Source organism: Epargyreus clarus, unplaced genomic scaffold (assembly GCF_041222505.1).
Source record: "Epargyreus clarus isolate Ecla_fem2 unplaced genomic scaffold, WU_Ecla_fem_2.2 ptg000027l, whole genome shotgun sequence".
In the NCBI taxonomy this organism is placed as follows: domain Eukaryota; kingdom Metazoa; phylum Arthropoda; class Insecta; order Lepidoptera; family Hesperiidae; genus Epargyreus; species Epargyreus clarus.
In genome coordinates this window covers 210,910-233,884 of record NW_027332234.1, presented here as the reverse complement: position 1 = coordinate 233,884, position 22,975 = coordinate 210,910, and the positions used below count along the sequence as shown (strand labels likewise).

The 22,975-nt window shown below is 37.1% G+C and overlaps 2 protein-coding genes across 3 annotated transcripts; one reads left to right on the top strand and one right to left on the bottom strand.

Annotated features, from left to right (window-relative positions):
- Nucleotides 1–270: 270 nt before the first annotated feature.
- LOC140753779 (uncharacterized) lies at nt 271–9,790 on the bottom strand. Of its 2 annotated transcripts, XM_073088561.1 has the most exons (4): nt 9,681–9,790; nt 9,042–9,171; nt 1,448–1,607; nt 271–1,098 (listed from the first exon to the last, which is right to left on the bottom strand). In XM_073088561.1, the coding sequence occupies exons 1-4, from the start codon at nt 9,687–9,689 to the stop codon at nt 831–833; spliced, it is 567 nt and encodes a 188-aa protein (XP_072944662.1). In that variant the 5' UTR covers nt 9,690–9,790; the 3' UTR covers nt 271–830. The 2 variants fall into 2 exon arrangements, with proteins under 2 accessions (XP_072944662.1, XP_072944661.1); XM_073088560.1 differs by lacking the exons at nt 9,042–9,171; nt 9,681–9,790 and adding an exon at nt 2,227–3,600.
- Nucleotides 9,791–9,857: 67 nt separating this feature from the next.
- LOC140753778 (uncharacterized) lies at nt 9,858–13,620 on the top strand. The gene is made up of 4 exons (XM_073088559.1): nt 9,858–10,011; nt 11,569–11,728; nt 11,881–11,979; nt 12,320–13,620. The coding sequence occupies exons 1-4, from the start codon at nt 9,858–9,860 to the stop codon at nt 12,576–12,578; spliced, it is 672 nt and encodes a 223-aa protein (XP_072944660.1). The 3' UTR covers nt 12,579–13,620.
- The last annotated feature ends 9,355 nt before the right edge of the window (nt 13,621–22,975 follow it).

Below are 22,975 nucleotides of genomic sequence, written 5' to 3'. Positions count from 1 at the left end.
GATACAAAATTGGTTTGTAGAGTTGCGATACACTACATCCGGTGACTGCCGCGACAGGACCAACTTTTACTCAGTTTTTTATTACTTTTGTCAGGAACATTTTCTTGTTTCGTGTTACAAGTGGGAGACTCCCCACTACATCTACATGCAAACCTTTCCGTCGGGACGCAAGACTTTTCAAGAAGAAAAAAATTCCCTTTTTAGTTCAGTTCGAACTAAAACTTACCAAGATCTTATTGTATCGGTTTTGGGTTTTAATAATACAACAAATTATGATATGTATCTAATTTACTTAATTACTTTACTTAATATTTACAGTGATACATCAATATAATTATTTATTTACCTAATATAATGTAACAATTTTTTCGTTGTTATAATATATTTAACTATTTGAAAGCTTCAACTTACCAAATTATATAAACCGTTTTCCTTTAAAGAAACATTATTTGAAAGGTTCCTTTAAAACCTTCGCGTGGGTCTTTTGATCATGAACAGCTTTAGGATGATAAATTACGTAGCAACAACTGGAACTAATTACTATTATAATTTAATAAAATTGTTTGATAAGATTCGCTTGGAAACAATGCAAAGATGGCTGCAGTTATACCTCCTGCTATGAATCATGTGAATATTTTTAGATGTGCACACATTATAACTCATTTTTATCATCTTGTGCTTATTCAGCTGTAAAATTATCGTCAATAATAATAACACTTTCTATAAAATTAAATTAAACATATTTACAAACCGTCTCTTATAATACTTTAAATGCCTTTTATAACGTTGCGTTTTATTGCTTTAATCGCTTTGTTAACGTTTTACTCTTCTCAAACCTTATAAACATCGCTTTTGTTATCATTATGATCATTCTCGAAGTCATCCTCGACCCTCATCAGCACCTCCAGGATCTGTCTTTTCACCACGTTCTGGTACTTCCTCGGGAGCCGGCGGGTACTCTGGCAGGCGCTCGCGAAGAACAAGTCTAAGGCATCTTGATCCGTGTGACGAGGGTCCCACGCCGGCGCCTCCTGCTCCTGATCTGATTGGACCTCTGCATCATCTGTCTTTATGGTATCCTTCACTTGCCGGTATTTTCTGTAAAACCAAATAAGGTAAGTACCTATTTACAAATTTATTGCTGTTTATCTAAATATTTAATAAAATGGTTTTGTATAATAACAATGATGATGTTCTCTAGACCTAATTAAAGCTAATTGCTTGCTCACCAAATGATCCAAAAGCTTTAATAAATTATCCCTAGGTAACTAGTAAAATTAACCAATATTCTACAAATTGTAATTGTTTTTTTTTTGTTATTGAAGTGTAATTTAGAACGCCTATTATAAGTTACTCTTTCTAATTATACTAAAGCAGCACTTCCTCTTTTCTTTGAAGTCAGACATAGATTGGTTGGTTAGTAGTGATTTATAAAATTATCTTCTACCTTCTGACAGTCATGTGTGGTAGTATAAAGGCCATGCGACTCTCTAAGCGCCATTTCTTGCACGGCAAGCCCGACTTGGTGGTGGCGCCTTTCCGCTTTTTCTTCAAGCTTTGCCGCAACGAGTCCCGCAGGATCTTCCATTCTCGTTTTAGGACCTCACCTTCAACAACAAGAATTGTTTTAATTCTTATCTTATATTTAACATATATCCAAATATTATCCAGAATTTCTACGATGTGAATACATACTTAGTAATATAATTTTACGCTTCGACTATAATGTACAGGTGAAACCCCTATCAAAAACAACTCAATCATTTCCAAATTAATGTATAGAGAGAGAAAAAAACATTTTGCATATCATTCTTATAGACAATGGCATAAACAATAGAAATTGACAGTTATTTTTAAATCATAGACAAACGCTTAAATATACCCCTTGTAAAGATAAGTAAATACGTATAACATTTATCTAGAACTCTACCTACTAAGTAATTAGTATTACTACGGTGAAGTAAAGAGCTAACTTACAAGAAATACCCTCGCTGATTTGCTAAGTACAATTTCATATATTCTTAAAAATTATGAGTAGAGTAAAGCTGAAATTCCATAAACTGCTACAAACGTATGCGAATTTACAAACACTAAAACTATGCTACTCAGAAACATGCAATGAAAAACCTACCGTATTACAACGTGCTAAGATTCGTGGCAATAACCTGTTACTATTACACGCAACTTAATATGAATCTTATGTTTGAAGTTATAAGGTAGACTCACAATTAGCCCCCATTCGCTCAGATATCTCCATCCAACAGCGGTCTCTGACGTCAATGTCACGATGGTTCTCAAGTTTCGTGTCGTACAGAACAGGGTACCTCTTCACTTCGTCTATCAGGCGTTCCTTGCACTCTTTCGTATTGATTTCCATGATTAAAACTATATAATTAGTTAGGATTGTGGTCGGCGCGCGGCCTTCCAATGCGAGGTTGAAGCTATACTGTGCGAGGGATCGTTGCGACGTTGCCGCTCGGAACTAGCGGGGACATCGTATCGCGAGCGCTGCGCTCGGTGTGTGCCGGGGCCGGCGCTCGTATGCCCGGCGTAGGGAATAATGTGTTACGTTGTTTCACGATAATTCCATTATTTTAATTCGAAATGCTGGTTGTTATGTTATCTGATGGTGGTGCTTAAACCCTTTACTCCCTACCCGCTAAGTAAGACTTAATAAATTATGTGCGAATAAAACTTACATGAAGTAGGTATAGGTAATTAGGATCCATTGTATTCACTTATATCCTTTCCTTAGGTTTTAACTTTATAATCAAAGTTCAGTACTTACTTACCTGCATGATTATTGGTTACCTTATGTGTTTTGTATAAGTAATACTTCTAATATTCTCAAAATATAAATCAAATACCTACCTCAAAAAAGAATTAAGTATGAGATTATTTACAGAACTGTTTTTTTAACATTAATAACCAGCAGCTGTACAAGGTATTGTAAAGACTCTAGAAGGAGGTAACTTTTATAAATATAGAAAAGCTTTGTCCATTCAGACAAGATTAGCCCAAAATTAAAATCCAATATGGCGTCGGTAATATCGGAATATAAAATAATATCGCAAATTACGTCTCCGGACCCTCTATAAATAAGAGCTCTTGGCCCTCTGTCCTCGGGGACGGAAATTAAGGGATAAGTGAACGAGAAAGCGTAGGGCCTGCAACCCACCCTTATATCCTAACCTATAAATCCCATTTTGCTGTATCAGATATATTCAAATTACTTCCGAACGTACCTACAACCTTAACTTTACATTCCCTACAGCCCGTATATCCGTACGAATATAAGTGTTTTTATTGATTTCTAATCAACTTTCTATTATTCATTCACTAAACAAACTTTGGCGAACAGTATTTTGTATTAAATTCACGATAAATGCAAATTAAATAAAAACTTTGGTATCACATGAACATACGTAGGAGGTACCTACAAATTTTTGAGTGTTAGAACCTCAATTTTTGAACCAAACGTTCAATAATATGAAAATATCGCTTAATATAGACTAATTAATGGGTTTCATCGACTAGTTACTTATTTTACTATTATCTCTTTTACTATCGAAAATATTATCTGAGTTAATATTTTTATGAAAAAAGTCTTGAAAACAACTGAAATGATTTTGACGATCAAAGCTCTACCTTTGGAGGAAGCGACCGGCGATTCATAATCCAAAAATATATTTAATTTATTCTCAAAATCTCAAATAGCATATGAAATAACATCTCTACTCTTCTCAATCTCCTAAAAATGATATATTTGGAACGCAATTACTTTGTTAATACAACAACGCGAGGCAAATCGAATTGCTTCGTCCAACATTGTATCAATAAAGGTGAGGGTGCAAATATTAGCACGAGCGTCGGCGAGCGACTCGCTTGTTGCCGGGGAGTCGCGAATATCGATTAAGTGTCACTACACCTTAGGTGACGTCTATTTGTGCTTATGGATCCAATTTTAGTGAAATAATGAACTGGTAGAGCTTTATTTTAGGGTTTTATTCCCTTGGTAACGTCTATTGTATAATATCATTTGGGTTGTTTAGAGGTTTATTTTTTAGTAATCATTTTCAATATTGAATAGTATTTACTCTTATACTGGGAGCTTATGCTTTACATTTCTTATTCTTCACAAAGTAAATTAGTTATTGTTTGTTTTAACGGCCAAAGAAATTGTAGAGACACGTGAATGGCAAGGATTGTTCCTTAATATTTTTTCCTTTTTTTAATCACAGCAACCAATACCAGCAATCCCTTTTGAAGACTAAGTTGGAACAAGTCAGAAAATAGCACACTTAAATCACTTTAATAAGACAGAAAGCAGTGTTAACCACTGCAGTCGAGTAAAGAAAAATCCTTATCTATACCTGACCTACCTGAGAGAACTATGTTCGAAATGTTCTCTAAGTCATGTTAGACTTAGGATTTCGAATCGCCAGCACACGCCAGCTGACATTATGAGCTTAATCTTCCTCATTCTACGAAAACAACCCTGCAGTGAAATATTAAAAATGAAATAGAAATAGGTACAGACGAACCACTTACGTTAATAGAATTCCCATTTACATCTCCACTACAAAATAGAACACCCAAAGTCGTAAAAGTCAAAGCAACATAGTAACGGCAGGCCAAGCGTGAACCGTCACGCGCGACGGGGTGGCTGACGTCACGAGTAATTAACACCAGCTGGGGCACAAGTGGCCGCCACACATGTCGGGAGATAGCATCGATGGGAATCAGATTGTATATGATATTTGGAAAGATGTGTGATACCCCTTTACTGGATAATTAATCTATTTTAAACAAAAATACAGCTCTTAGTGTTATACTAATACGTGTCTCATACATCGTGAAGAAATCTGCACACCTCAGATTTCGAAAAATAACTTGTCAAGGGTGTGTGAGGTCCGCCAATTTGCACCTGGCCAGTGCGATGGAATATGTCCTAAACTCCTCTCACTCTGATCGGAGAGCTATGCCCAGCAATGGGACAATAATGGGTTGACGTTGACGTGTCTCTCATACTACTTGCAACCATTACCTGTGATATAACTCTTTCTAAAGTTGGAATTAGTATAAGACGATGTGTGAAGCTTAATATGTGATGTCACATATGAGGACTCTTCCAGTATTTTACGCTAAAAGGTTTTCATTTTGAAACCCCTGTCAGGGGTTACTACATACGGTTTAAACACCTTTCGATAAACAATTACATCAGATCCACGTCACTTATTGTACCTGTCAAACGTAAATATGTATAAATCACCTGTGGTTGACCACAATCAATATCTTTAAGTATTTTCAGGTCTCATAACATACTTAGTGCCTACATCCATGATGTATTTATAACACAAAGTTCAGAAATGATCACTACAGAGGAACGTGAAACATCGAGCTACATTTATTGTCCAGCCATAAATCTTTACGAAGCGTTGACTGCTCAATAAAAAGTGAAATTGATACCTCGAACGAGGCTGGTGGCGCAAAAACCTCCTCCTCGCTAAGAAAGCAATCAATGCTCAATCATCATAAAGGCTATATTTGCTCAACCACTTTGTTTTTGCATTACGTTCTCGGTCAATAAAACTCCCATTTGTATCAATCGGAATTGCATCAGTGCAATCATAATTTTATTGAGCAGCTGCATCAGGAACCACACTTCGATTTATACTCTATGTCTAGAGAAAATGGTCTTAAATCAAGTGTTGAGAGGTCCATGGACAAAATATTAGCCCGACCAGAATAACGCGGACAGTTCTGAAACCAATGACCTCTAAGAGTTTTTCAGAAAATTTGAATTGACGTATGGCTGTGCCATTGATCCCACACCTTGTCTATTTTCATTCCTGAAGGTTCCTCATTGCAATTCAAATGCGATTTTCCTGATTTGCAACTAGGGTACAAAGATCTATTTTTATGACAAGATCGATAGCATGAATAGGAAATCATGATATTCATGACCATGTTGCTAACCCTGAATAAATGAGCTAGCTACGAGATGGTTAGTCTCTGTCGCCCATGGGCACCTGTAATCAACCTCTGAGGAAATTAGTTTCTGTACCATATGCGTTCATACATCTGTAAATTAGATTGAATCACTCGTATTATTTATAAGCATTGCCTACTGGCCAAATTGGTGATGTTCTGACAATCGCACATTTAAGAACTCCATAATACAAAATTAGCCATGTTAACCAACACGAAGGTCAACCACCTTCGTGTTGGTTAACATGGCTAATTTTGTATTCCCCTTAAGTTTACCTCAGAAATACGCACGCATTTCTTCCATATAAGAACTGCTTATAAAGTTCAGCTTGAAACAATCTAGAATCCTTCGTCAAATCATTCGAGGAATCAATTTTTCTTTTTAACGAAAGCGAGCTCATTACAATGTACTAGAAACAGCTGCAATTGTAACGACATCTGAGATCGGTTGCAAGGCAGTGCATCCAGGAATATCTCCGCGTAGCAACAACCACATGTGCTGGAGATTGTTGCAATGTAGCAATGTACTGCCACATGCAGTGCAGGGCTGTCAACCACGGAAAATGAATAGCGCCATAGTTTAATGCGATCACGAATAAAAATATTCATAGGAAATTAAGTTAGAAAATTGTCTCAAGAAATCTGTGAATTTTGTACCACAATTAAGTGAAAAAAAACCATTTGACGATTCAAATAGCACAAAATTTTCCTTATAAGGTCTGTTTCAGATAAAGGAAGTAATAAAATTTTATTGTATTGTTTATGTTGAAACAAAATGAAAATTATACAACAATCGACGCGCATTTCAGTAATGGTCACCCAACATGCTCACACTCAAAACCACGTTATATACTTGGGTTTTATTTTATTTATTTTGCATACTTTTATGTTACAGCTTCGAAATGTGGTATTTTATAGTCTTTTGGCTGTAAAATTTTATTTCTCCCGCAACAACCCTAATTGTATTCGCGAGCACTGAACCCCTGACCCAAAAAAACACGATGCGTGTGCGCTCTTCCCGCTACATCCCTCTCGCTCTAACACAGGGTTGCAGCATCTCGCATCTCACTCTACAAGTACAGGAATAATCTTTGTATTTAAGCATTGGTGCCGGTAAACAGAATTAAATTATTTGATAAGACCATTTAATCCCGTGATAAACGTGTATCATGATTTTCAGCCTGAAAAAGAGGTAAATATTTGACGTTGACTATTTTAAGACAATATGGGGTATTAGGTTATATTATGTGAGATTAACGAAATTCTTACTAAGAATGACTTGCGACTACTTACTTTGAAGTAAGTGATTAAATGATGAGGTACTCTTTAAGTCCCCTGCTACCTTAATTGCATAGAAATATATAATTATCTACCATAAAATTATAATTGTGGTCTACGTGACGGACAGACAAAGCACAGCTCAAACCAAATGGTCTAAAAATAAAAATAATATATGTTCCGTATACGAACACTAACATCACTAACATAAGAATTCGAAAACCCCTTAGATGGAATAAACGTCCCTATAGAAGCCATCAAGGATTATTAGAATAAAACACTGAAGACTGGCACCAGATGCGAATATGAGGGCGCGGAGGTAACCAAATGGCCTCTGTGGAAAGATAACTCACAATAGGTTCCACAGATTTAGTTCTTCTTACGCTTTTTTTTTTCTAAACGCTACATAGAAAAGAAAAGATATACGCTATATAAAAAAGAAGTTTTCAGAATGTCTTCTCGACTTAGAAAGTGCAGCCCATCTATGCAAACATGATAAACAAATTTGTTGCAATGATTAGATAGTCAATAGGTGTGGATATAAAATATCCGGTATACACTAAAACAAATATATACGCGACTAGACCCAAAACCAAAATTTGAATTTATCATTTAGATTATAACTTGACCAGGTATCGAACTCGAAACCGTCCCTGTGGCAATTCGGTACTTATACAGAACTACGCGTAGACAAAGACATGGAATAGCTTTTCTAAAAGACTACCAGTATGTAAATTATAGGTGGCTATCTCATAATTAATATTTTTTGGCTTTGGCTTTTTTGGCTTTACAATAATAAAAATGTTTTAACGAATAAACGGTACTTTTATCAAACTGTATTTTTCTCTTCGTAAATCCATCTTCTTATCCATCCATCATAATGAAAACAAAATACTTTTTGTATACTAAACTAGTTAATAAAAGATTACTTACAAATGAAACTGGGTACCCAAAAAAAGTGAGTTGCTATCGATTCGAACCCGGACCGTGTCGTAGACGACCGTAAATCATGCCGAGAAGCTATGATTCTCAATATTGAAAAAGCGATAAGCACTTATGCTCCGTAAGCCATTCTACGGTTTAAACGATATTAAGCCAGAGATACTACTTAATAAATCATTTGAATGTAGTCCTTAAATCATAGTATTCCATCTGTGATCAACCTTAAATAAAACTACCGTTTTATTTGGTGCCGGGTACAAATAACCATACAATACTGTGACCACTTTATCTGTGGTCATGGCCACTATGGCCAGTTCTATCATGGACATGGTGTGCTTGCTCGTCTGCCATTCGTCATGCCAGTCGTCCATTACACCTACAAAAATAAATTCTTAGATTAGCAAATTTAACACCACATATAATGTATTTGCAAAACAAATTCTTGATACACCTATCTGTTTCATGAAGTAGTAAGTATCTACTTAACTACTCTTTTATACAACTTACGCCCGTTTTTTATTAAATCAATCAAACCAATGTTATTTCTACCAAAGAATTTTTTTTTACAATTTCTTCAAGTTCCCTTTAAGTATCATTTTTTTACCTGCCAATGATCGAAATTTAACAATGTCTAAGTCAATGGTAGACAAAACATAGGATAGATTGAATGTTATGTTAATAACGGGACTTAGAAATATGTAGTCATATTTCAGTCTTTGATCGGCAAAATATTGAATAAACTGAGTTTATTAAACAATTGGTATAATATAGCGTTAGCAGTTAACAAATAGTGTAAATAGCGTGAAGCGACTAGCGAGAAGTCGCTTTACCATGCAGTCCGGCGTCCGGCGTGCGGCGCGCTCCGTCGCAGCTCGCGTACGCCGTCCCGCAGAGAGAGCGGCGAGCTGGCAGCGACGCGCGGACACAGAGTGACACGCAGACGACCGGGTAGGCAGGATACTGTTCGGATGAAGACAAAGGCTGTTACTAAGTGTACATGATTTTCAGAGGGTCTGTACTAAGAAAGTATAAATGGTTAAAATTTAATTGTTGTTTAATTTTCATGTGGACAACAGTTGTTTAATAGAAGTAGTTGACACCTTTACTCTTGCCTATTTATCGATTGTTAATTTCACTACAGCATTGTAACATTATTATAGTATGAAAATTGATTAAATTGGACACAATTGTTGTATTTTATTTAAGTACTCAAATATTTTTCTTATCGAATATAATTAAGAAGGAATATTCGTCAGTACAAAAGTGATCCGTGATGTTATAAAAGAAAAATAACCTTATTTTTCTATCGTTAAAACCAAAACTCAATAAATTATTTTAGGTACTAAATTATTATTTTAAATGCACTAAGAATAAAACAGTCACTAAAAGTCTTTCCTAATAACATAAACGTTAATAAAATCGTAACAAATGTTTATTCCACGTAAAGTATCCCGACTTAAATAACTTACAAGGCACATCTGCGTGCATAGTCTATGATTAGCCACGGCGCACACCGACCGCGTTCGCGATACGACAGATTCCGAGCGGCAACGTCGCGTCGCTCGCTTCCCCTCGCGCAGTATCGCTTCAGCCTCGCATTGGGAGGCCGCGTGTCGTATTTCCCAGCGTTTAAGAAAACTCCCAAAATGATGGAAATAGACACAAAAGAGTGCAGGGAGAGATTAATCGACGAGGTAAAGAAGTATCCAGTTTTATACGACACGAAACACGAGAACCATCGCGACGTTGATGTCAGAGACCGCTGTTGGATGGAGATTTCCGAGCGAATCGGAGCTAATAGTGAGTACCTTATTCATTACATTATAGAGTTGAGTTTCTTTTGCGCAAATCGTAATCGCGTAATACTTTTAAAGGATCTTAATGTTGCAGCACTAAAGTAGATTTTCGTTTGCGTTCAAATTTATATTGTAGTAAGTATTGCGAATGAATTGGAACTGGATTGCCGGCGACTTATGGAATTACAGTTTAATATGTTGTGTGTCATATTATTGACGAGCTAAAGCATAGTTTGGTTCGACGGAATAAATATAGTTTGGAAGGTAATAGCTTCCCGTTGTTTGTCAGTCTCGGTCATTATGCTGTAGGGTTCAATTTTAGCGCTAACCTCGCACTCGGCATGTAACTTGATGCAGTTAAGTAATGGAATTATGGAACCTATAGGTACATAGGTAAATTATCTACGTAATCAGTGGTTGCTTAACACCTGTTTTATTATTATCATTAGTTAATGTGAATGTATATTTTCTGTTTATTACTTTTTATTGGATTATATTGCAAAATTTAAATAAGTTCAGATGAGGTGATAAAACCAGTAAGGTTCGTCTGGAGAGGAGCAGTGGTAGTGCTCATTTACAACGTGAAGTAGTTGAGTTTCAATGGAATGATGGAGATGCCAGCTAACTTGCATATGAGTAGCAACCCAAACCAATCTTGGTAATATATATTAGTATCAACTTGTTACTACCCGTATGTCTCAAATTTGTAACAAATATAAAGGTTAAACAAGTGTATTTTTGAGACACCTTTTATCTTATATAATATACAATTTTCGTGTCACAATGTTAGTTACCGTACTCCTCCGAAACGGCTTTACCGATTTACACCAAATTTTATATGCATATTCAGTAGGTCTGAGAATCGGCTACTATCTATTTTTCATACCCCTAAGTAATAAGGGTTGTTCACCCTTAACATTTTTTTAATTATATGACAACACAACATTTGCCGGGTCAGCTACTTTTAGATAATTTTTTATTTCGTGATAGGTGCCTTAAGGCAGTAAATTTTTCATCAGGCCTTACACCTTAGATCCCAAGAGTAACAATCGATCTATGCGCTACATTAGGAAATATTTCAATTATATTCATGGTTGATTGAGGATGTCTCTCCTCGACAATGACGAAATACCATCAGATGTATGTTTTCCATCTCGTTTTCTTAAAAAAGTCTATCCAAATGTATGTCCTATCACATATATGAAGGTGGTAGAAAACTTTGTGGTTCGACTGCGGCGGCACCACCGCCACACCTATTTTTACCTCATAACAGCAGTCTTAAACGCTGCTGTGTTCTGGTTTAAAGGGTGTGGCAAGGGAGACTTACTTTTCCGAGGCGTTCCAGCTTAGTCCTCAGGGCTAGCGGCGCATCTGTGGCCGACCTCAGGTAGGAATATCGAATCCTATCTGGGGTTGATTACAGATGTCCATGGACGGCAGTAGCCACTTACCATCAAGTGGACTGCATGCTTGTCTGAACCTCCTATATTATAAAAAAAGGTGGACAACATGCTCGTCTGCTACTCCTACATTGTAAAAAATATATATATTTGATTCCCAGGTGAGGTGCTGAAACGAGAATGGAAGAATCTCCGAGACTCGTTGCGTCAGGTGCTGAAGAAGAACCGGAAAGGCGGCAAGACCAAGGCGGGCGCGCCCTGCAAGAAGTGGCGCTTCGAAGGACGCATGTCCTTCCTGCTGCCGTACATGACCATGCGGAGGTGAGTGCACTTGTTACTATATCCATTTCATTTATTATAGTACAAATTGTGTCATTAAACCTCTCTGTATATCGTATTTTGTCTCTTTAGGTGTATACTACCAGTTTGTGTTTAATTATTTGTAAAATCGAATTGTAAATATTTATTTGCAGCCGAGATGACTCAGATCCACTTTATGCGTCTGAGGAGAAAAGAAAGTTACGACGCGAACAGTGGCGAGCCTCCAGGATGGCGTTGCCTGCCGGACGAATGTAAGCAATAGGCATATCGTGTCACAACACACATAACGCATAAATAATAAATAACACGTACACAAATTCGTCCTACGTCTCTGATGATCCGTGTGTTAGTATCGTTATCTGAGCAGCCATTCAGAAATACTAAAGGGATGTTATGATGATAAATTTAGATTTCTGTTTCAGATCTAGATCTTTATGTGCCTACTTTAAGACCTCGAGCAATATAATAAAATACTTTGAATATCTTTAAGTTGAAATAAGATTCCATTTAACCCAATAGATATAGTAACGACATGATAAACGATCAAAGTAAAAATTAAAATATATGAAAGTAATAATAACAACATTTCAGGGGCTATCGTCAAATAAAAAGCGACGTGAAATTGGACGAGACCGAACAATCGGAGCAGGAGCAGGAGAGCTGGGAGCAGCACGTAGAGCAGGACTCATTGGACCTGTTTTTCGCGAGCGTCTGCCAGAGCACCAAGCGCTTGCCCAAGAAGTACCAAAGCCAACTGAAGAAACAAGTCCTGGACGCTTTGCTAAGAGTGGAAGAGGAGTGTGAGAACGAGCCCGCGGACAACAAACCTGACGTTTACAAAGGTTTCTAGCGCTGTAAATGCAACAACTGGTCCAGTTGTGTCCGATATCGGGCTGTTAGTTGATTAGAAAGAAAACCGTAAAAGAACTCGTGGTGCAAGCCGAGGATACGTAACGCAGGATGTGCTGATCTCAGTTAAGTTTTGTGTTTGTGGTGACTAAAAATGTGTGCTTTAGGGTGACTAATTGTAATTTATTAGAGGAAATAAGTTATCCGCGATATGACAATATTGAGTGCTGACCTTGAATGGTAACAATAATTATGTTCCCAGTACCAAGCCCCAATCCCAACTCCTTACTGTAATAGATTTTATACGAACCTTTTTTATTAATCGTTAAGTAATATTTAGAGGGTACTATATAACTCCAAGGATAAAGGATTACCTCAAATGGATTCGCAAAACGAGTTTTTCTGCGGCCTTTCTTAAATGTAATTGTGTCATGTGAATTGTCTTGATTTAATTGGTCATGTTGCTGTATATTACTACCAAACCTACCAGATTGCCACAAAGGTGGTGGCCGACTGTATTGAAAAAATACATTTTGGCAGCGTGAAGGATACATAATACTCATTAACCATTTCTGTTGCTGAAACGGCACAAGACAATGGTGTGTAATTTCTAATTTTAAGGAATCATTCAAGACTGTTTTCAATATTCAACTGTAACTTCCCGTAACTTCCTGTTTATCTTAGTTTTAACTTTAGTTATAGGTAGCTAAATATATTATGTAATGTGGTCGTAATCTTACCTTAAGTTAATGTAATTGTAGTATTCGTTACGGTATACCTACTTAAGTTGTTTTTCTGAAGTTGCAAATGATGTTTTTGTTCCGATTTTGCTGGTTGCTGTTTTTTTTTTATATTTTTTGACTTTACACCTGTTCTTATAAACGGACTCTTATTAAATACTATTTATATGGAAGTTGATAATAGAGTACAAATATACGCACAATAAGGAACTAAAAATAACAGTGTATGTCTTTATGTTTAACTTCAGGAACATTGCCTAAACATATACTTTTGGCAAAAACATTATTAAATTTCAAATGCGATTTTGTGTTTTATTTACGATTTATATAGACTTTTCTTATTAACGTAAAATACTGGAAGATAAATTATTTGTCGACCCCAGGATAAACTTCAGTGTAATCTACATATATTCAGTATAAGCAAAAACCTCCACAGCGTTTATCATAATTATTTATCTTAAAAAATCAATAAGATTTAACTGTATAATACAAAACAATGCTAGTAGTATATACTTTTCCGAGGCGTTTCATTTTAGTCCTCAGTGGCAGGGACGCATATGTGGCCGACCTCAGGTAGGAATGTTTAATCCTATCTGGGGTTGATTACAGATGGGCGGCAGTAGCCACTACTCCTATATCATAAAAAAAATATATTTACAGCGTTCAACGAAATCTCATTCAGTAACAAAGAAATACACTTACAAATACATACATCTGAAAGACATTATCCCCTTCTGAGCCAGTGGTATAAAATGCATCTTCCGCAATAAATATCCGCACAAACACCATTATTTCATTAGCTATTTTTAGATATTATTATTATTCTCTTCCATAATTTTATATAGTCTTGCAACTGTAAACAGATTATAGCTTTCAGATTTTACGATTTTCACAAGTTTCATAGCTTTCCCAAGAATCCGTTAAGATTACTTGCGCTCGAAGATCTAAAATATCCCGGAAAACATAGAAGTGGGTGTTCATAATGTTCCTAAAATATGCATGTATCATAAATACACTACACAAATCGTGTACATTTTGTCGTATACCTGAAAATATATAAATAATGAAGATAGAAATGATGTGCACTCTACAATTATGTCCTCCGGAATTAGCATACACGAATGGCAAAGACAGCTAATGGAATTGACAAGCTTATTCCCATCATTACAATAATAATCAATTAGTCCAATGTTCTACCTACTGAAGATCAAAACTTTACAATTCTAGTTGGCAATATAAGTATATCAAGGTATTTTCTCATTGACCGTAAGTCTTTACAGCGGCAAAATAAATATCTTAAAGGGACTTACCAGCTTGGGCTGCAATATAACTAGCGATTTGCTGGAGGCAATAAATGAGGGGCTTAGCAAGTATTGGCAAGTCCCATCTATCGACCGGACACAATACGACCAGCCCCGACCGCTTATAAATTGTACCGGCCGAATGTATGACCTTCTCTTCTTGAGATACGGTAGACCACACAGTTACTGGAACAATACGCTTACTGGCGAAAATCGCGTGGATATAATCCTACGAGCAGGTTATTATTGTCGTGGTGTAAGTCAATAGCAAAAACAAAGATATAAATATTATCAATCGCCACTTTATTACATATCGGATATCGTGTAGGGAGACAAGGATTGCGCCGTAAATAACAGGCCACGCGCCGTCATTACTGCGCGCTCGTGAATCATCGGCTGTTTCCGGAGACCGCCAGGTTCCCCTATCGACCCCCTAATGGAAAAACGCCATAAGCGACATATCTAATATCGAAATCTGTTTTGATTTGAAACGAAGTATTGTTCTAGGTAATTATTTTGTCACAAATTTATATAAAAATAACCTAGTTGTTCGTATAGAAAATGTACATGTTTAATAAAATAACATGATTTGGTATGCATGGCTTCAGTGATTCTCTTATCATTATTAAAAAAATATTTACTTATTAAATCATTAATTATTTCATTAACAATAATCATTATCACATAAAACAAACATCAAATTAATAACATAAATAACCTATCATAATTTTAACGATACATATGCCATTTTACCGTAGGGATGTTCTGTGTAGCCCTTCGTTATCGTGTGCCCACACTGTGCTTCCTGTAGTACTCACCCTACACATTCTATAAATTAATGGATAACAGTTACGGAACTTGCCCACCGTTAACAGATATTATATTAATATTTATATTGCTGCTTTTATACAACTTAATTTTACTACGCCGTATTTTGTATACATAACAATTTTATTAATGATTATACACTAGTAATGATATAAGACTTAAGGACATAGTTTTAGTGTATTTTTTTATTTTTCTTCAAGGATTATCTAATGCTTACATTTTATATTGATCGAAACTTTGAATGATTTATGTTTACAACATTATAATTTAGTTTCTGGCCTATAGTGGCCATATCCTAGGGTGGACTGCCCTAAGCTCGTCAAGGGTAACAGTCGCGTGTGGACTGTGATAAATTATTATAGAAACGTGCATCAAAGCTCGACGATTTCATTATACAATCCATGTCACGTAAGCAAGTTGACCAAAACGGGAAAAGTTGCTGTCCATTGTGACAGTATTATATCATGTTGTAAATTATCTTGTCGATAATTATAGCTGAAGCAGTAATGATCGAGAAGCAGTGATAGTCTAGTAGTAAAAACCTCTCAATCCAGGGATACGAAGTTCGAATCCCAGGGACGCACCTCTGCTTTGCTGTTCAAAATTAAGTGCGTTTTAAAAATTATGTGTACTAATTCGCACTTGGTCACTGGTCCAATTTTTTGATTTTGTTTTATTTCTCTTTCTCTCTTATACCAAAGCAGATGCACGACAATATAAATCATGCGATTACCCAAGGGTTAAGAGTGTCGATTCAAAACATATTAGTTATTTCGTAAAACTACAATGTCAAGTGATAACAGACTATCCTTAGAAAACACCCACCTAACCACAGGACATACAGAACTATAGCCGCCCTACACCCGTTCAACACACTCCTGGTAGCTAATGGGCTGTGAGTGGTATGACGTGGGTATGACAGTTTAGTAGCAGGTTCGATTCCCGGCTTTGTTTGCGAGACTGACGTTTCAATGCACGAGTATAATTTGCATACTGATCACAGTATTCAATTTAGTTGGCAGTGTTTGGGATGCTGGGGATTATGTAATTATATATTATCTATTGTCTCAGGATAACTATTTACCTACTTGCGATATGATATATTGTAATGAAATATTAAAGCATAAATATTTTACATACTGTTACTTCCAAGACTTATGTATTTTTAAACCTATGTACATAAAAATGTCTTCGAAGTTATATTAAAACTCCTATATTCCTATAGTCGACGAAGCATACTTTTATGGACTCAGTAAGGAGATCAGATCCCAGGAGGAATATTACATACTTAATGGTAAAGTGCGGTGTTGATGCAGTCACAGTAAGGTGCAGAGTTCGACAACCTTCAAAAACCTTTGACGAACCTTGTATGAAACAGGTTGACAGTTCCTGTCCATCCCGTGTATAAATAAAGTGACCCTGGGATAACCCTTGACCTTTTTAAAATAGTATACCTATAAGGCCTATATGTGTATTATAAGCACCTTAAATAGCCAGTCTCGTGGTTCTGACGCTATTTATAAACAGAAGTATACCTTGTAATATTTATGGAAGGAGTGAAAATAAACATAGACCGCTATTGTTACCTTACGAGTCATTAGGCATTCGATAAGGCGCGGGTACGTAAATGTATTTTTAATCGGCCTCCTATCGTCATCGCCATCCACTTTCGTGTTATTTATAGGTAACAGGAAATGTTTAGCACAAATAAATTCTAATAACTTTATAGCCAGGTTTGAGGCTCGAGTTTGCAATCGAGGGATTATAGGTTCCATTTTTCAAAGCCTATTACAAATTAGTTATCACACGTATTTAAACGCTGATAGAAAACATTATGAAGAAATCTATACCTCTACGATTTATTTAAAAATCTGCATTGTTGATCGAAGTTATAAATGTTTTCATAGGTGTGTAAAGAGTATTAATCCGCACTTGACCAGAGCGGTGGACTATCATCTAAACCCCCTAACACTGAGACCCATGCCCTGGGGGATTACTACCATCTCTTAAAACAATATTATTTTAATCATACATTGAAATAATGTTTTAAAGAGTCGTGGTACGAAACAAAATAATGTTTATGCAATATTGAAATAAAACTCTCCTGAACTATGATGGTTTTTAGAAGATGGTGGTGGGCCCCCTGCAGGAGGACAGTAATAGGTTAACGACGATATTTTATTTACATATACCAAGGAGCGCAGATAAGGTCATATGTAAATGTTTTTAGATTTCGCAAATGGGTTACACGAGTACAGCGGTGCGAAAATAGCCAAATAAATATCTTCAGCGGAGGTCACGTACGAAGGCCTCATGATCTTGACACGTTAGGGCGCCGCCCCAAACATACTGACGTGGATGTTTTTGATATTCAATATCTTCAAGTATATTCTCCTGGAAGATACCAAAGCTTTGTCAAACATAAATTTAAGGGCAATAAAATTCCAAATATGTTAATTCCAAAATATTTGGATTCTGAGTAATTTGATTGATAATGTTACCTTTTATCATTTATTCAAGAAGTAGTTACTGCGAAAAGTATTTCTTTGCATACCTCATATTTAAATTGTTTTTCACTTTGTTATTAAAGTACTACATTTTTTTCATTGGACGATGAAAATTAAATAACAAATGAGCAGGCGAAGCACGGTAGTAGCATAGTTCTCGACGGGTATAAAAATTTAAAAGCTGGCAGTACATAGAGTGAGGCTTCTGCTAAGTCTGTTACAGATATATTGCTACCACTGATGACAAAGACTTGCTAGGTATTCCAGCATTACTTAGGAATATTAGCGCATTATATTGCCTGGTGTGCACTTTTCAATTTACTGTCCATGAGCTGTAGTAATCAACACATCAGTGAAAAACTTAAAAGAACAGGTTGCGCCCCGGGAGTGCCGGCAGGAGTGAAAACTTAAATATTAACAAAATTTATTAACGCAGCGCCGGCGGTCTACTCTTCCTCGGTCTTTCGAATTTTCACCCATCACAAAAAGTGCACAACGCCAATAAAGAAGTTTTCACTTCAAATATTTGTCCCACAAGATGTGTCAGCGTCCTAAGCCCAACGTGTCGGCGATCTCATCGGCATTCCGCTTACATAATGTTAATACTCCTTGAAATTCTAATCGTCGTCCGTCAAAACCACCTCCGTACACCTCACCACGTCACGCACCTTTCTACTCTATCACACACGCTATAATACCATGTAATCCTGAGATATAGATACCAAATTCCCGTAAACTTTCTAGTAAATACTTTTGAACTTGGGATCACGGTGGTGACCTGTTTTCCTTTTCTCCGACCTGGTATTATCAACATTATATAACGCATTTGAATCACAGATACCGGTCAAACCTTTGACGGATTGATTTTCGTGTGAGATTAGAGCGATAGGTAATTATTACCATTTCATTAGGTTCCATTTATATTTTTGTTAAACAGAAGAGTAATTTAATTATCAAGGTTCTATTTAGACTTCATATAAGTAAAATCAAAGCACTTTGTTCAAAATATCGCATAATCTCCATAGACTTAAGGAACTCATTTTTTTTTAACTGGGGCTGATACCTTTACCAACTAAGTTACAGGAATTACTTATTAGTAACCCTGCAATGCCAATTAAGAACAGATATTTTTATGTGTGTGCTTATAAGATTCACACGCCAACGTCCTTGCAGTTCACCTGATGGTAAGTAGTATACGTACAACAAACTCCACATAATACGACGATTCTTCTTGAAGTCTATCGCAGACGCCTTAATACTGCTGAGGCTTGAGATTGTCGCCTTAGGTTTGGTCGCCGGCTATCACCACGGATCCACCCAAATGAGAGAATCACTTTACGCTAGAAATACATTTAGCAATGGTACCTCGCCAGTAAAACTATACTCAATCTACTTACCATCTTTTAAACCGTTCTTTCTATGACTGTAAGCAGCCTGCCATAATTCAATAAGAGTAAACTGTAAAAGAGTGATTACGTGAACGTCATTTTGGAAGAGATTTTCGATCAAAAAAGGAAGTACTTGGACCAACCAACCTTTGCTTCGTCGTTATGTATTGCACACAATATATAAGACATAGTGAGAATCAGGCGCAACCCGATAGCAGTGGCGAGCGATCGCGTCACGTGTTCCGCGCAACGTGACACCCGCTGCGCTGTTGCTACTCGGAACTTCCGTACGCTCAGATGGATTACTGATATAAAGTCCATAAAAGAGTAGGAGAAGAAGACCCTGTGTGGTCCGACCAGACGCACCAGAGCTACACCTATCTCTAATGTCAAATGTTACTGCTTTAAATCGTGTAAAGGACATTTACACAAGGCATCGTAACTTCAAGGGTGGCAAACGCATCTGTGACCGACCTGAGGTAGGACTACAGAGGTAACAATGATGCTCAGTGATCACGTACCATCACGTCGTCTTTATTAATAGCTACTTGTCGTTCAATGGCAACACAAAACTATTACTATTTTTATCACAGATACCAAATACACATAATATGCTGGAATATAATACGTATATTTATAATAATAACGTCACTAGTTGGCAATAAGGCTTACCGCACCTTAGCCACTATCAATAGTTGGGAAGCTACCATTTTGTCGCTTAACTGAGATGTAGCTCGAACTGCCTTTTTTTGATAAGCGACAAGCGAGCTTTCAAAATGTGTTTGAAATGCTACCTCTTGGCGTTAACCATCATTTAATCTAATCTCCAAGATGCAAGCGATAGTAGCCAATGGTCGGTTAGCCTAAAGTATAAGTAAGTAGGCTCCAGAGCAGCGCAAAAGTCAACTGAAGTCCAAATCTAGATGCTTGTTTTCCTCTGGGTTCAAGCTTAATCTATCTACAGAGTCATATATGCGGGTGTGGAACGCTATCAGATACTCCACGATGTAGGTGATGTCGACATTCTTCTTAGCAGCATGCGAGTAGTAGACCACGTGGAACCTGTTCCTTATATCTCTCTCGGACGCCGCTTGCGTGTAGATCCTCCTCAAATCTTCCAACAGCTGGTCTAACTTCGTGAAGACATAACCTACGCAGAAAATATAGTTACTGTTGTGTGTCGTGGTATGGAATCTAAACATATAATTGGAGAAATGCAAGTCGAACTCACACAAGAAAGGGTTCTGTTTTTATTTTTTATATATAATATGTATTGGTTATTATACCAGTCACTGAAGTAATGCATGAAATTATGAAAAGTCTATCTACTTATTACGTTCAATAGATAAAGCAAAGAACGTCGAAAAATAGCGGTTTCTTGTATGGCGACCCCCATTTATTATTTCTTTTTATTTTTAGTTTTTGTTGTTATAGCGCCACCCTTATACACACTCTGTATAATTTCAAGTGTCTATCAATTACGGTTCAGGAGATATAGCCCTGTGACACACGGCCAGCCGGATAGTCGGATAGACAGGGAAGGCGTAGCAATAGCGCCACCGCAGTTTCTTCGTAACCACGCTTCATGCAACAGGATCGAGTTATCGGCAACTTCATCAGAAATTAAAATCGCGTATCGTGAGTACACGTTACATAATCAAAATTAGACAAGAGTCAGTTCTGCTATAATATTAGTTTAAAATTATACCTATGCGGAAAACAGCATCTGCTTTATATTTATCTAGGACCTTGTCTAGATGCTTTATTCTATCCTGCGCTGCGTATATTGCTTGTTTCATGAGTTCGAAAAGCTTTTGTTTCATGTCCTTAGTCTCGGGATCCCTTTCTCTCATTTGTACATACTCGTACCACCGTAGTTGACGGTCCCCATGGTGTCGCACAAAAGTAGACAAGTCTTTAACCTTCATGTCGTCATCGGACATATTCAGTGGAGCTGGCAAATTAAATGACTCGTACTTCATCCTGGTGTTGGCATTTTCAGTTGTTGATACCGCGGGCCTTGTTACAGCTGTAAGCAGATTTTTCATATAATATAGGAGTACAGACGACCATGCAGTCCACCTGATGGTATGTGGCTACTGCCGCCCATGGACATTTGTAATCTACCCCAGATAGGAATAGATATTCCTACCTGAGGTCGCCCCTAGATGCGCCGCTACCCCTGAGGACTAAGCTGGAACGCCTCGGAAAAGTATTATCCCTTATTAAGCCCTTCAAACCAGAACATAGCAGAGCACTGATGTTATTAGACAGAAATTGGTGTCGCGGTGTTGCCGCCGTAGTAGGATCACAAAGGCTTCTACCACCTTCGAAAGATGAAAGTCTGCGGTAACGCCTAATGACTGCAACTATTTTTAAAAAGTGAAGCTTAGACTACATACTGTTTAAACGACTAAACACTTCGCCTTACTTCATATGGTATTCAAATTTTATTTGATGTGAATGACTTTTGTAATTAAATTCAAAATGAAGATTATCGTAGGTTGATACCCCTAATATGCCTCTAATTTATACTACCAACCAATACACAGCGCTAAAATTTATGGTATAAGGTAGAAACAGGCGAAACGCAGCTAATGAGTTCCTATATATTGAACTGTACCGAGCTAAGATCAATGGTAGGTAAATAGATTTAAAACAACAGTTATAAAAACGAGCTACTTACAAAGAGCTAACGCGAGTGTAAGTATCATTGCATTGTGCAGTTTGTAACAGTTCCTGATAATGTGGCGTCTGATGGAGTGTTTAATGGTTTCACTATAAACCTCTCTGCGTAAAAACGTAAACGAGCGATAAACATTACACACAAATTTTAATTTGTTGCGTAAGTAATTAACGCTCTTTGTAGAATGAGCTTTGCTTGAAATGCATAAAATTGTAAATCACAACTGGACGGCCATCGAAATGAGAAAATCTAGAAAATTGAAACTAAGAAAAGTAGCAATTTAATTTAACATAATATCGTATGTAAGTATATTCAATTAACTATATTTCGTGTATCGTGTTTCGGAAGGCACGTTCAGTCATCGGTTCCGTTATCCCGACCAGCCTCAGAGGGTTCCCGGTTCGATCCCCGGCCAGACAGATATGTACATGATGAGTTTAGATTTCTCCGATTCCGGGTCTGGATGTTTGTGTATTCATGTATGTGTGCCCTTGTCAACCATGACGGTATCCTAGTGTGGGACTGTGAGTGTAGAAAACGTCTTTAGCATCTTTATGTCTATTTCATAAAAAAATAAACCTTATTTCGAAGTATGTCGCAGATATCCCGCCCTCGCCTGTAAAGTTTGTCAACAAACCGCTGTAAAGCTGTAAAACTATCTGCGTTCTATTTAAGGCCTAGACTAGACAATCTCAGCAATCTGCAAGGCGAGCGAGTCTGAAGTGGGCACAGCGCGGCGCCGCACCAACCTTAGGGTGTGTATACGGTATAATATTATTTTACAGAATAGTAACAGCTAACAGTAACATGGTTGAACCCTTTGTGGATTGACTCCGGCGACACCAGCATACCCTTTTTGTGCCTAATAACAACAGTTCTCGTTTGTAGGGTGTGGATCTGAGGTCGGCCACAGATGCACCGCTACCCATGTGGACTAAGCTGGAACGC